Source organism: Amphibalanus amphitrite, unplaced genomic scaffold (genome assembly GCF_019059575.1).
Source record: "Amphibalanus amphitrite isolate SeventyFive unplaced genomic scaffold, NRLGWU_Aamphi_draft 000106F_arrow, whole genome shotgun sequence".
NCBI classification, from domain to species: domain Eukaryota; kingdom Metazoa; phylum Arthropoda; class Thecostraca; order Balanomorpha; family Balanidae; genus Amphibalanus; species Amphibalanus amphitrite.
In genome coordinates, this window is record NW_024881601.1 from 906,036 (window position 1) to 919,833 (window position 13,798).

Sequence of the window (13,798 nt, forward strand, 5' to 3'; positions counted from 1 at the left end):
AACAGGACATCGTGCCTGCCTCCGCTGCGCCCTCCGCGCGCCGAGTCCCGTAATGGCAGCTGTGCGAGAGGATGTCTGTAATGTCAGTAATTCGGCATGTTGCATCGCGTTATGTGGCTTTGAAGAATGGAGTTTGCATGTTTGGTCGTTCACCCATGTTGATGTTGCATGCATGAAGGTATGTTCGATATCATAGCGCGGTGCTTCGATGGCTTGGCACTGGTAGACCAACCGCCCTATACTGTTTGTAAATTTGTGCAGAACAATGTTATCTTCGTTAGAATTCGATGCCGTTCCGCCATAACAGGTATTCCGTGGCCCATGCTGCAGAATTGTTTGATTACAAAAGTCGGGGCCTGCGGTGGCCCAGTTTCCAGTTTGCACGGATTGGTTTGTTGACATGTGACGTCATTGCTGTGACCGGTTGCGAGCTCGCCGACCCAGCACCCGACGACTGTTGGCATTCGGCCAGCACAGGAGCTGTTGCCGACCAGTTGTTAATATAGGCGGCCCGTCGTGATTTTGGATTGTCGCGTCTGTCGTTGCAACCGCGACCTGTGGCAGATCGAAGACAGTCTTTGCTGGTTCGGCCGGCTTTTATATGTTTGGAGACTTTTTGGTAGCTGTGAGCTGCCCACCGCCAAGCCCAAGCGATGTAACATCAGTTGTCATGTTGGGCCGTGCCCAAATCGTGCTGGCGAGGGTGTTGGGATGAGGGCGGTTTGTGGACCACGCTGTGTATGGGGGGGGGGGGGAGGAGGGCACCGCCGCTTATCTTCCGATAGTGACTATCAGGAAAGTGAGATAGCGGTGGCTTGGCATCAACACAATCATGAGAGGGTATGTGACGTGTAGGTGTACGTGTGGGTAGGTCGGGTATTCGAGTGGGATTTGAGCTGCTTTGATGACTGGTAGCTGTTGAACCCTGTCTTATCCCGCGCCCCACTGGGGGGGGGGGGGCTATTTATAGCCCCCCCTCCCGTTTTTCTGCAATAACTTCCAAACCGCTTGACGAATCGACGCCAAACTTTCAGTACCTTCGGCTGCATCAATTTGACACCTTGTGTCAAAATTTGAACTTCGTAGCTACCATAGGTCGGCCGGAAATGACGTCAGAGTGACGTCATGTTCGTCCGATTTCGACGCAAAACATTGAACCACGGCAATCGCTCCCAAGAGCTCAGTTTTTAAGCTAGATCCAATTTCTTTGCATGAAAGGACTCAGAATTGACCGCGCTATCAAACTGCTATCTCGGATTCTCAAAATTTTGAAAATTTCGAAAATTGTATATAATGTTCAAAATTTATATTTTTATATTTTTTTTTCAAAAAGTTTTTGACTTTTCGAAAAAAACCGGAATATATGTGACAGAACGCATGATTATGACTAACTCTAGCAAGTTTTAGCTAAATATCTTCAAAAATGGCCAAGGTATACGCATTATTGCAAATAATTCACAATTTTTAATTTTTCAAATCAATTTTTCAGTACGTATTTGACATCGTACACCAATATAAATGGCACCATCGTGTTTCTGAGCTCAGACTGCATCCAATAGACACCTTTTTTGTTGAAAAATCTTCACTTCAAAATTTGACCTTTTTTGACCTGAAAGTGACCTGACCTAAGCTAAATTCGACTCAAAATGACCTCGAATGACACAGACGACATCAAATTCGAAATCTATGACCTAAATGGACCATAAAACATGTGTCACGTGACCGACGCATGATATAATATTTTCGTGACCTGTGATGACCTGACCTTGACCTGAAAATCAGAGTACAAGTTTGGTACCCTCAAGGTATCTAGAGCATCTGTTCACGAGTGTGGAAACCAAAAATGAACCTGATCTGACTTGTAAGACGGCGGCCAGAGCCCAAAATGTGAACAAGCCAAAATGCTAATAATTTTTAATTTTGACCTGACCTGTGACGTCATCGGTGACCTCGAGGTCAATGAAATTAGGTTTCGCTCGACAGTTTTTCCGGGGCTATCAGACGCCGTTTGAATTTTGACGATCGGCCCAGTAGTTTCGGAGTTAGGAGGGGGGGCTATGAATAGCCCCCCCCCCAGTAGGGCGTGTTATACACAGACCCCAGTGGGGCGCGGGTTATGGGCGGAACTCAAGTATCAACAGGAACTAAGACCATCGTCTCTGCCAGTACCTCCATTACCGCTGCCTGGCGCGCCGCTCGACCGTGTCCAAACTCTGGTCTGTGGTCCGGCCTGTCCGTTACAGAGAGCAAGGGCGGCTCTGCTGCCGTGATGTCACGAGGCGGTGCAGAGTGCGGGTTCAGCGGCCGGGACCGGTGTGCTGTCACGACTGCCCAGTCCTGTGTAGATACAGTCAGTGTAGGGGGGTATGTACGCTGCACCGTGACCCCCCTGAGGGGTGCAGCCGGCGGCCGCGGCCCGTGGCCGGCACAATGGCGTCTTCGTGCCGTCACGGACACTGGGCCGGGCGCCTGTTGACATATGTAGGCGATTAGGGCACGATTGCGTCATGGGAGAGCCGGGCAGGCGGCGGTGGACCCTCTGCGGCTAGCTAGTACAGTCCTTATTGGCTTATTATATTTGATTGCATTATCGTTATGTCTGAACTGGTGAAGTCTCTGATTCTGCTAGGCGCTGCCTGCGGCCATTATAAAGTGCATAAATGTAATGCCTTTTATTGGGACATAACCCTCCGGGCTTGGACTTGCAGATACCAAATATCAACGTGGTGATGAAACACTTACCGCCTACATTAATGCCACTCAAACTCACAGATTAACGGAACTAATGCTATACATACTCAATAATTGCTATTAAGATGGCCACGCGCTCACTTAAATGCAAACTTGCATCGCCTCCATCGAGCTCATATTACCATTACGAAGGAAAATACCGCACTTATTCGTCAATTACTCTGGATGAGTGCACAAATGGTCGCCTTTGTCCAGGAAGTGGTGGACATGTGTTATCTGATCTGCTGGGTGAGCGCAAATTGAGCTCTAGGAGTGACTCGCCATGCCCTGAAACCTCGACCAACTGACGGCGCTGGCTGGTGTGATCGCTCGGCTGGGCTCGGAACTCAATTGCTCGCCTTTGTCGTTGCAGCCGTGCGTCTGATGGCTTTGATCCTCTATGATATACGTGCTCGAGAGGACATCCCGCCTCCAATCACTCCTCATTTAGACTCACTACCCTTCGACATGGATGTCTGTCTGCTGCCGTTGTTCCTGTGAATTCCCAGACATTTCACATCGCTCGCGCTTGCTCGGTTGCGCGGCATACTCGCAGGCGCCTGGGGCACACTGTTTGCGCTGACTATCGCTCGGTTGGATGGGGCTGGTCTAGGCCGTACCGTCGAACGCCGAAGGGCACCTAGAAGGCGTCAGTCACTTCACGAATTAATGGTTATCGAAGGCCGGGAAGAGCGCTAGTGGGCGACGCTACCAATGCTGTGAATCATTGAGTTTGAGTTGAGTTTTCTCTGCGGATTGGGGTGAAGCGGTGGGTCGTAAAAGATTGATGATAGCGTGGGTCTTTTTTCTTTGACAGTGATCAGCAAGATGAAGCAGACTCTCATCCACTGATACCGTTTTGGGGTATTACCTACGATAATGAATGATTGCAGCGTCGCTTATTGAGTGTCTACGTGACGAGACACCTGGCTCTGATGTGTGTTTGGATTCTGGTGAAAATAGAGAGACCAGCTTCCCGCGTCGGTCGCCAATGCGGGATTACTGGATTGCCTCAAATTGTCTGGTTTCAGCCCGCTGTTCAATCGTAAATCTGGGCGGTGTTGACGGGGAACCGGCGGGCGTGTCGCTTTCTCGCGTCGGTCGAGCGCCGCTCTTACGAATCGGCCCGGTCCCGGACGGTCGCGGCCGTGGGCGTCCGTCACGACCAACACCGAGCACCGTGCTCTGTGAACACAATCGTCTCGACCGAACCGCGGTGTTTATTTTCTTTCGAGGAATTCCCATCGGGACGGCGAGACGCAGTTGGAGCCTGCTCCATAACATAGCACGGTCAAGCGTGGGCCGTGGAATGGCTTCCCGACGCGAGGAATCTCGGTTATCGTGTTTAAGGTGTTGGAGACGGGTCGGGGCGACCCGTGCCAGGGACGGCTCAGGGTCGAGGGCACGACACCTGGACGGCTGACTGCTCCATATTTGATGGCAGTGCCGGCGGGCCATCACTGCCCGGCACCGTTGATATCGGGGTGTCTGGGGTCGGGACAGTCACCTGTCCTCAATTGGACGCATGGTGTCGGCGATGCGTTGCAAGGCATTGCGTCACGCAACAAATTGCATTTCCCCGCTATCAGAGCAAAGCTGAAATGTGTGTTGTTATGACATATGACTCACCGGTAATGCGTACATTACACAATACACATGTAAACCTATATGCATTATGTAAACCTGGACCACTGTTCCTGAAACCTGTATTCTGTAGAAACGACAATGTTTGTCTATCGCACCTACTCAGAGTCGCCGATTATCGCACTCATTAACTGCATCACATTGTGTTCCTTTGTCCTTCCCCGCCCTCATCTAAACTATGATCGCCCCGTCCTGAACTCTGCAATTCCCCTCCCTCCCCAAGGTCCATGGCTTTAGCAGTCCGGACGCCCTAAAACCAAAATAATCATCATCTCCTCTGGACCGACCTGACCAGTGTTTCCCTATGCTACCATTTTTAAACTGCCCGCCTTTTGCTGACCCCTGATGCTTATTAAAGTAGAAAAGAAGCCCCTCCTCCTCTCACCACTCGTGTTGACGTCTCTCACCTCCGTATTCTAACCACCTCTCGTTTCGCTCTCCGGCAGCTGTCCGCCGCGCACCTTCCTACCGGCTCTGTGCCGCATCTTCCTGGACGAGTGCGCGCCAGATAACGTGCTGGAGGTGACGGCGCGCGCCATCACCTACTACCTGGACGTGAGCGCCGAGTGCACCCGACGCATCGTCTCCGTCGACGGCGCCGTCAAGGCCATGTGCAACCGGCTGGTGGTGGCCGAGCTGACGAGCCGCTCCAGCAAGGACCTGGCCGAACAGTGCATCAAGGTGGGTGAAACAGTGGGAGAGGCGCTAGACAAAGTGACAGGCGTGCTGAATCCATGGAAGACGCCACTGTAAGGGAGGGGATGTTGGGTTTAGATGGAATGGTATTTGGAAGGTATTGTCTGTTGAACTACTCCGTTGCCGCCGATCGACATAGAAGATGAAGGGCTTGAGGATTAAGTTGTAGATGTTTGTGATAAGTGAACATATTTTAGCGCAGCTATCGTCTTTGGAGTTTGGCTCGGAAGTTTTGCGTTTTTGTAAACTTCCCTTTTCCAATGTGTGATTATCTACCAGCTTGCACTCGCCTCCACGTGATACACCAACCTCCTCCCCGCCAGGTTCTGGAGCTGGTGTGCACCCGCGAGGCGGGCGCCGTGTTCGAGGCGGGCGGCCTCAGCTGCGTGCTCAGCTTCGTGCGCGACAACGGCCACCTGATCCACAAGGACACCCTGCACTCGGCCATGGCCGTGGTGTCGCGACTCTGCACCAAGATGGAGCCGCAGGACGGCGCGCTGCCCTGCTGCGTCGACTCGCTCTCGACGCTGCTCAAACACGACGACCAGCATGTGAGTACCGACGGAGGCACGGGATGAGATAGGGTGGGATGGGATATAGGATGGAATGAGACCGGGCAGGAGAAGACATAAAGGGATGGCACACGATACGACGAAACTAACTTTGAGAGGGATTCCAAGTCTGTGGAGGGAGAGATCTTTGTCTGGTTACGTGGAAAGGTACACGAAATAATGCAGGGTTATAACACTCAATCGTGAGATCCGAAAACATTTTGCAGTTGATCCTCGTGTGTAATTAGGCTCTAATTTGAAACGGAAGTGTTGAAACGTCGAGACATTGACATGGGCACATTCATTGCGAGTGATGTCGTCTCTTGTGACTAGTGAGATTGTCCAATTCAGTGACGGTGCCAGCTCGCCTGGATTTATGCACTTGCTAGATTAATTAGCTGCCCTGCTTGGCTGGCGCAAGGCATTCGCGGAATGCACTTATGAATGTCTCTGCCAATATGTGCACCGTCCCTTGCTGGACGAAACATGTTGGATGGCGGCGAGTCCCTGGATGTTTGGCAAGAGGCCCCTCGTTTCAGCTGGCCAAAGGTCAGCGTGAAATCGGTCTGAGATCGGTCCAAATTCCAAACTGACTCATAGACTTCAGGCACTTCTACGCGCCTGAAAACACTTGACGCTATCGGCGCTGCTTTCGTAAACCGGTGCGAACCGTGCCATTTGGCCAGTCTTTAGTTCAGGCCGGTCAGGTTCTCAGAAGGGGGCGATGTATGGGCTCTGGTGGTGGCAGCTCTGATGGAGGCAGCCGAGGTAAATGGACCGAGGTGAATCGGTCCGCGGAAAGCGAGCCGGCGCCGGGAGCGGTCCGCTAGCTGCGCTGGGAGGAAGTCCGCCTACTAAAGGGGAATGGAGGAGGCAGAGCTGGAGATTTGGTGACTGGATGAGAAATTGATGAGAGGGAAAGCGTTATGGCTCTGCCAAATGCATAGACTGTAAGTGACGCGGTATTTGGTTGTATATCTCTGAAGACCGGAAATAGATTTTTAACAGAATCACTCATAACGATTTCCGTTTGATGTGTTGATAACGTCCAAATCGTTGGCGGAAATCATGAATTAGCACGAACCCTAGCGGAACATTGGGAGCGATTTCTGGTGGTAATGCTGCATTAGGGAGCGGATATGTCTGATTGTGTGAGATATAGTCTTTAGTGGGCTGAGATATGGTCTGTTCATGGGTCAACCGGGTGCTATTCGTCAGAGCTGTCGGTTGGGTGGCTCGGTCATGGCCACCAGGCACCAGCGCTTAAGGCGGCCGCACACTGGGCCATTCGGCGGGCGAGATTCCGCAAAAGCGGAATGTCGCGGGCGACATTCCTACAGCGGCTTTCCGCTTGTTTTCAGCAGTTTACGGGACCATTCGGCGGTGCGATTTTCTGCTTAGTATTTTCAGGAACTTTATGTGAAATATTTTATGGTTTATATAATATAAACGAATGCAAACTGAATACATTTGAGCAAATACAATATTTGCTTATTTAATGCGATTTTGCTATATTTCTGTACAAAAAAGTTTTGAATATCTATTAATTTGACATAATTTCTGGAGGAAGTTTCAAAAAAATAAAGCTCGTGATTAATGTAAACAACCGTGTTTGTCGAAAAATGCAAGAAACCTAAAGACAATTGTGGAGAGGCACATAGCAACCTACTTTTTGAATAGCCAGTTTAGTGCATAGAGCCATTTATTGCTAGGAAAGAAATAACATTACGGCTTTCTTATCAAATTAAGTCTATTTCTCGGCCACACCATCATTAGTTAGTGAGTATCAAGTTCCACAATATCGGCTTTCCGCGGTGAAGTCGCGGAAAAAGCTGAACCGGTTCAGCCTTTTCCGCGATTCCGCGGCTGTCCGCACGCATGCGCACTCTGTCCGTGAACAGCTGGCTGCCGACCCTTCACAGCCACATTTATGTTCCGCCACATTTTTCGTTTCGGCGGTTGGTTCGGCGTCCGCGGAGGCGTAATGTCGCTTACGGAATTTCGCTTTTGCGGAATCTCGCCCGCCGAATGGCCCAGTGTGCGGCCGCCTTTAGTCGGTGATGAGCAAAAGACGCCTGAAACAGCGACAGCTAGGCTGTCAAGCCACCAAAGCTAGTAATTTTTGGTTCTGTTGCCTCCTGAGACTGCTCCCGTCGGCACCCGTTCCTTGAAGCTGCGGCGCCGTGACGGCTGACCAGAGTGCAGGTCAAACACATTGACCTCTGCCTGGTAGCAGCGGCAGCTCGTGTGACCCGGCAGGTCGACAGGTCACCACCCTCGTGACCCGCGGCCGTCGGGTCAGTGTGGGCGGCTCTGACTCGCCATGGTCGGGCTAACGCGAACGCTGCGGCTGCCAGTTCTTGTGGTCGGGCCCAATTTGCACCGACGCCGGAAGCGAGCAAGAACGGGCCGCCTGCCGTGACCCTGTCAGATGCCGGTAGGAAGCTGCGGTTTCCGACTGGTAGCAGTAGGCGGCAGCGCTGGAACTCACTTCATTCCGACTAGCCAAGATTAGACTGTCGAGACAGAAAAACAACGCTCTGTGATTGGTGACGAGCGCTCGTTAACTTCTCCAGCACAAGAGTCAAGTGCGTGAGGCTGGTTGGAATGTGAGCTACCGGTTTTTGTTGGCTTTAACTGCTCGGCCTCCCAGCTGGATCAAAGCAGTTCTGTGCTCCGTTTCGCGGTGCACATAGATATTTCTACCGGGGCCGTTTGTCGTCTGTTATGCGACAGGCGACACGGAGGAGCGCTGCAGCTACGCGCCGCGCCGCGGCGGGCCGCTTCTAATGGGCTGGCGTAATGAGTCGGCCAAGACGCATGACGCACTTTGTCGTCCGATATCGCCTCCTTCCTACAACCTCCTCGGGCTTCCCCCTGTCGCCGCCCCCGCCCGGTTTCAAAGTCGTCACCGTCGCTCCTACAACGCCCCCGCCGCCGCGCCGCGCTGCACCCAAACGCCGTCACGGACGTCGTAGTCTGCCAGTCATCGCCCCTCGCCCATTACGACCCAAGGTCGTGTATTATGGCTGAGGACGGTCGTCCAGCACACGGTCGTCGTTGCATCACATAGCTTCCCATAAACTAACGGCTGAAGCGGGATGGTTGAATCTGAATGCGACATGCCGCTTGCAACGGACAAGTTCAGAAACCGACAGTCATTAGTTCGCTGAGGCCACTGAGATGGCCAACTTGGGACGGCGCTGTTTGTTTTGGTATCGGTACGACATGTGCAAAACCACTCCCACCAGTGTCGGCGATCAATCACTCTGTCGGACCGCGTCGCCCGCCGTCGCCCTGCCCTCCCTCAGCCGTCCGCGTGGTCGGGCTGGGAGTCGACTGTCTGCTTCAACGGTTCGACATCTCCGCTGAGCTGGGTTGGGAGCAGGGAGAGGAAGGGAGGGAGGGAAATGACCGTCTGAGAGGGATTCTGGAGCCTTTGTGATTCTGGAGTGTTCCATTCGTTCCGCGCCGACCCACGCCGAGCTGGCTGCTGGCGCCGTCGGCGCATTGTGTAATGGCTGGAAGAGATGCAAATGCCATCAAACCAAAGCCCAGTACTGCCATGCCTGTGATGAGAAGGATTTTTGGCCCGTCTTGTGTCAAGCCCAGGCAGCCGTCTTTTCAGTGAAAAGTTTTCTTTACCGAGCTTATCATAAGCCTGGCTTGCCGATGAGCTCAGACGTTCCGAAATCCCGCTTACCCAACTACAAGCCCAACACCGTTTTTGTGTGTTAGAAACTTGCATCTCTAATAGTTCGCCATGTTTTTTATGGCGTGCGCCGGCGGCACGGTGTGGTGGCGTAAGGCGTTTGTGGCGTCGTGGCTGAGAGTCACTGTTGGGGATGTGTGGGTGTCGGGAACGGCTTCCTTTGGGCGAGGCCGCACGGGAAGGTGTTGAGCCGGCATGACTCGGCGCTGGCTCCGTCCGCAGGAGTGACCGCGAAGGGAGGAAGGGAGGAATGTTGTGGTCGTGGTGTAGGACGCGGAACGGTGCGGGGAAATGGATTCTGATTCATATGCGGCTACATGCGACGGTATTCTGCATCCGTATGATGACGATGGTCTGACGATGGGTTTGACGATGATGAAGATGACACTGACAGTGATGACAGTGACGATGCTGATCCGGTATTGTTGATGCACCTGTCTAGCTGAGGCGGCGGGCCGGCCACTGCACGCTTTCTACCCCAGACGTGGCCGTTCAGGTACTGCCTGTTGGCGCCGACCATATGTCGTGGGCGCCGTGAGTCCGGCTGACTGCGCCGCTCGCAGTGGCGGGCCATGGTTCCAGATGGGGCGGCCCCGTTCTGACAGGGTCAGTGGAGGTCAGCGGAGGTCACAGAGGTCAGGGAGGTCAACAGGTGTCGGCCTGAAATTATTGTTGGAGGGCCGGGGAGGGGCGCTCGGCTGAGGCGCGTTGTCAGCCGTGCTGTCTAGTTTCTGGAGCTGGATGTGGGACTGGGTGGTCCGTTCCACTCTCGACTGTTCCACCCTGTCATTGAGTCAGAATCCGGGTGACACGGGTGAAAACCGACAAAAACGCGCTCTCATCCGATGAAGAACGCATTGTTACCATCTCAAATATGCGCAAAAATGTAACTGTGCTGCTAACAAATGTATTTTGTTTCGGCGAACTGAACAGACACACATACAGACAGAGGCAGGCGTGCATACGGGCTGTCCCGATCGGGGCCACCCGGCGGTCTAACCGCGCGTGTCGCGCAGTGTTTCTGTGTCATGGCACTGGGAGCGAGGTGATTGTGACCCTGGCGCCGCATACGGCTCGCGAAATCAGACCACCGCTCCACGCCAGACGTAGCAGCCCGCCAGTCGCTACAAGCGGTGGCGTAGAGTTGTTTCTGAGTGGTATCGAGTGTCAGCGTTAGGGGAAGGTTGATATAGTGATGGCGATATACTATAGCTTGATAGTGATTTTTCGTATTAAAGCTCCCACCCATCGTGGTTAAATGTGTTTCGTGATCTTGGCCAGGAAGCCATTCACTTCTACCGCGTCGACCTTTGCGACATCGTATGACCTTTGTGAGAATGCGTGCCCGAGCTATAAAACCGGCAGCATATTCAGCTGAATTATCGCGGTGCTGGGTTCTAAGATAGCTCCGTAATGATGCTGCTATGCTCGGCTCTCATATTTTGCGAGGCCCTCGTCGTCGTCTCCGCTCGCCGGCGTCCGTGGAAGCTGTGGTCGGAGACATTCTGAAAAGGTGACTTTCACCGGGACCATTTCACGGATTCCGCCGGTGACATTGCCAGTAAATGGGGAGCGGTGGCACGGCGGGTCGGTGCATTCCAGTGCTCAGTAATCAATAGAGGAGCGTCGGCCCTGCTGTGTTCATCAACATGCCTGGCGTGCCGGGCTCCAGCTCGCCTGACCGGTCCCGACCCGACCCGACCTAACCCGAACTGACTCGTGTCTGACAAGACCTTTGGTCTCGTGCTGGACAGAGGTGCACGGTGTTGGGCGAATTTGTTTTGGCCAACGGTGTTGTTGGCTTCAGCCACAGACTTCTCTGTGCTTCAGCGAAATAAAGCACCCTAAAATAGGAAAGGGCTAATTTTGTCATATTTTATTATTGAAATATATTTGTAGATAGACGGAGAGTGGGCAGTTATATATTATATAAGTATTTCCCTGCCCTGACTGGGCGGTATTATTTCATGACTGGCCGGCGCGAGTTAGTAGGCAGTCCTCAGGACGGAATGAGTCGTGATGTGTCAGCCGACTGTCACGACTCGGCTGAACTTGGGTCGGATTAGGAGCCGCCGTAGCAGCATCGACCACGCCGCGGCCGAGCCGCCGGCCGACCGGTCCCGGTGCACTGCACGCGAGGCCGCCGGTCGTCCCCGGCTGCATGGCCGTCCTGCGGAGCGCGCTTAGCTACAGGGGTCCCGGGTCGGCGTATGGTGATGTGTAGATAATGCTGCCTCGTGTCAGCTAGACATTTCACATCACGCTTATGGTCGCAGTAGTACCATCTCGTCGTTCTTCTTCCCTGCACCAGAGCGAGCTTGGGGCATTCAGCCGGAGCAGGAAAAAGCATGTGAATGTTGCGGGCTGAGTCTGCTCTTACTGATTGTGAAAGAACTTCAGACTCTAGTTGTGCCCTTAAAACGTTAACCAAGCCGTCCCACGTGTGAGTGAGTCATCGTGAGCTGTCAGGCGTCCTAGCGACTTGCAGGGATTCCTGATGGCCCTATCTGCATATTGGAAGAGCTATCGCGGTGGCCTCTTCCTGTCCTGTCTGTGGTCCTGCCACCTACCCGCCCGCCTGTCTTGCCTGTCTTTCCGCCCTCTTGCCCGTCCGTCTCCCGTCGCGGTCTGCGCGCTGCGACCCACGCACCTGAGCACAGCACGTGCAGCTCCGGGTATGTGGCTCGCCCGGTGTTGAGGCTGACTGGCCGCGTTTGGAGTGGACTGCGGTGCAGCCGGCCCACGTGCTAACGGTGTAGGCACTGTGCGTGGGTAGCCATACCGGGAGGAAGATTCGGAGCGAGGTGTCGGCTACACGTGGGCACGTTGTGTAATTTTTACAGCTAGGATGCATTGATGTTTTTTTTTAGCGGTAGCTGGCCTTGGTTTAGACGATTTTGAGATTATCCAAAATTTACAATACCTAAGTCAATGGTGTGCACATATCCATCCCCATAATCGTTCTCGGCTGTACGGACTCGAGGCGTGTTATCGACTTTCCTTCTCCCTATTCGGCTGCGGCTGGCGACGGTGTCTTTCTCCTATCTCGGTGTTGTGGTATCTTTTCGTGCCAACGTAGCCACCCTACGTATAAGGCATGAGCTGTCCATGTGGCGATGGACCGTCCGTGCGGGCCCAACTGCTGCTTTGAGCCCGTTGGACAGACCTGAGCGCGTTCCAGCTGATGCGTCAGTCGCGTCATTGTCACCTCGCGTCAGCACTCAGCAGCCACCTGTCTATGACGTGCCGACTGGTGCACTGGCCTGGTGACGCTGAGAGTGGGTGTCTGGGTACGTGGGGGCCGGACAGACCCAACGGCCGCGTCTGCTTTGACTGGCACCAACTGAGGGTGCCTCCGGCTGGAGTTGTTTGGCTGTTGGAAGTTTGAGGAGTGATAGAGTCGGGCTGCCGGACGGAGGCGATCGCCCGCCATGCCATGCATTGTATCGTTATGCTCATGCATTGTATTTTGTAATGCCGTACCGTGTTGCGTTGCATCGTGCCACGTATTGCTGCATTGCCTGCGCTGCAGTGTTTTGTTGAAGTGGTGGGATCGACGCGGATCGACGCACTTGCTTTCAAGCTGTGACGTCATTCGTGGGCTGGTGTCGTCACGTTTGCGGTTGTGACGTGGGAATGGGAATGTCTCCCGTCCACCCGTCCGCCCGGCCGTCAGTTACCCGTGCTGTGTCGTGACACGTCGCTGAAATCTGCCATTGGGTGGGGGCTCGCTGCAGGTCTCTGTTTGATGATGCAGTGAGTCACGTTACTATGCCATGAGTCACCAGCGCTCTGTTCTATCGCGTTGTTGTGGCAGTCAACAGTGATGGCCCCACACCTGAGCGCCTCTATCTACCCGCTGTAGTCGCTGATGGTGTTCGTTTCACCGACACGGGATACCTACGCCAGGTGATGGTGAACACCGCCAGCCCTCAGCGCTGATCCAATCCCCATGCTGATCTCACCCTGATCCGCTCAGCACTGATCCTGGTGCTGATTCGGTCAGCGCTGATTCTAGCTGGCGCTGATCGGGATCTGAGCTGAGCGCTGTCTCATCGCGCCGACATGCATGACCGATGGATGTAGGATTAGCCCGCGAGGTCGATGGATATGATGCATCACGACATTAACACATGTGCTCGTCCACCGTGGTCGATCCGCCGCTGATAGCTCCATTACCGGAGGACGGTCGGTTCCGAATTCTCCACCACCGCCACCGGGACAGCTGTGCGAACCTTTTCGGCACGTGCCCCGGCCCGGAAGTGGGTCATGGCGGCAGCGCTCGCTCGCCGCCGGGACGGCCAGGCTCGCCGATCGATGGCTCGTCGGACGGAGATGAACGGACGGAACAGCCGTCGGCACCGTCGCGGATAGCTCGGTGGAGCTGTAGAGGCTGACCGCTCGACGGGCCTGGGGTCGCCAGCCGCGCTCACTTTCTAAACGGGCCGCCAGCTGACGCCGCATC

General features: G+C 54.0%; 1 protein-coding gene across 1 annotated transcript in view; it reads left to right on the forward strand.

Annotated features, from left to right (window-relative positions):
• LOC122380790 (E3 ubiquitin-protein ligase HECTD1-like) overlaps window positions 1-13,798 on the forward strand; it is an 82,302-nt gene that overhangs the window by 22,545 nt on the left and 45,959 nt on the right. The window contains exons 3-4 of the mRNA XM_043364260.1: window positions 4,821-5,055; window positions 5,394-5,621. Of these exons, the coding sequence (XP_043220195.1) occupies window positions 4,821-5,055; window positions 5,394-5,621 (463 nt within the window). The remainder of the gene's footprint in view (window positions 1-4,820; window positions 5,056-5,393; window positions 5,622-13,798) is intronic.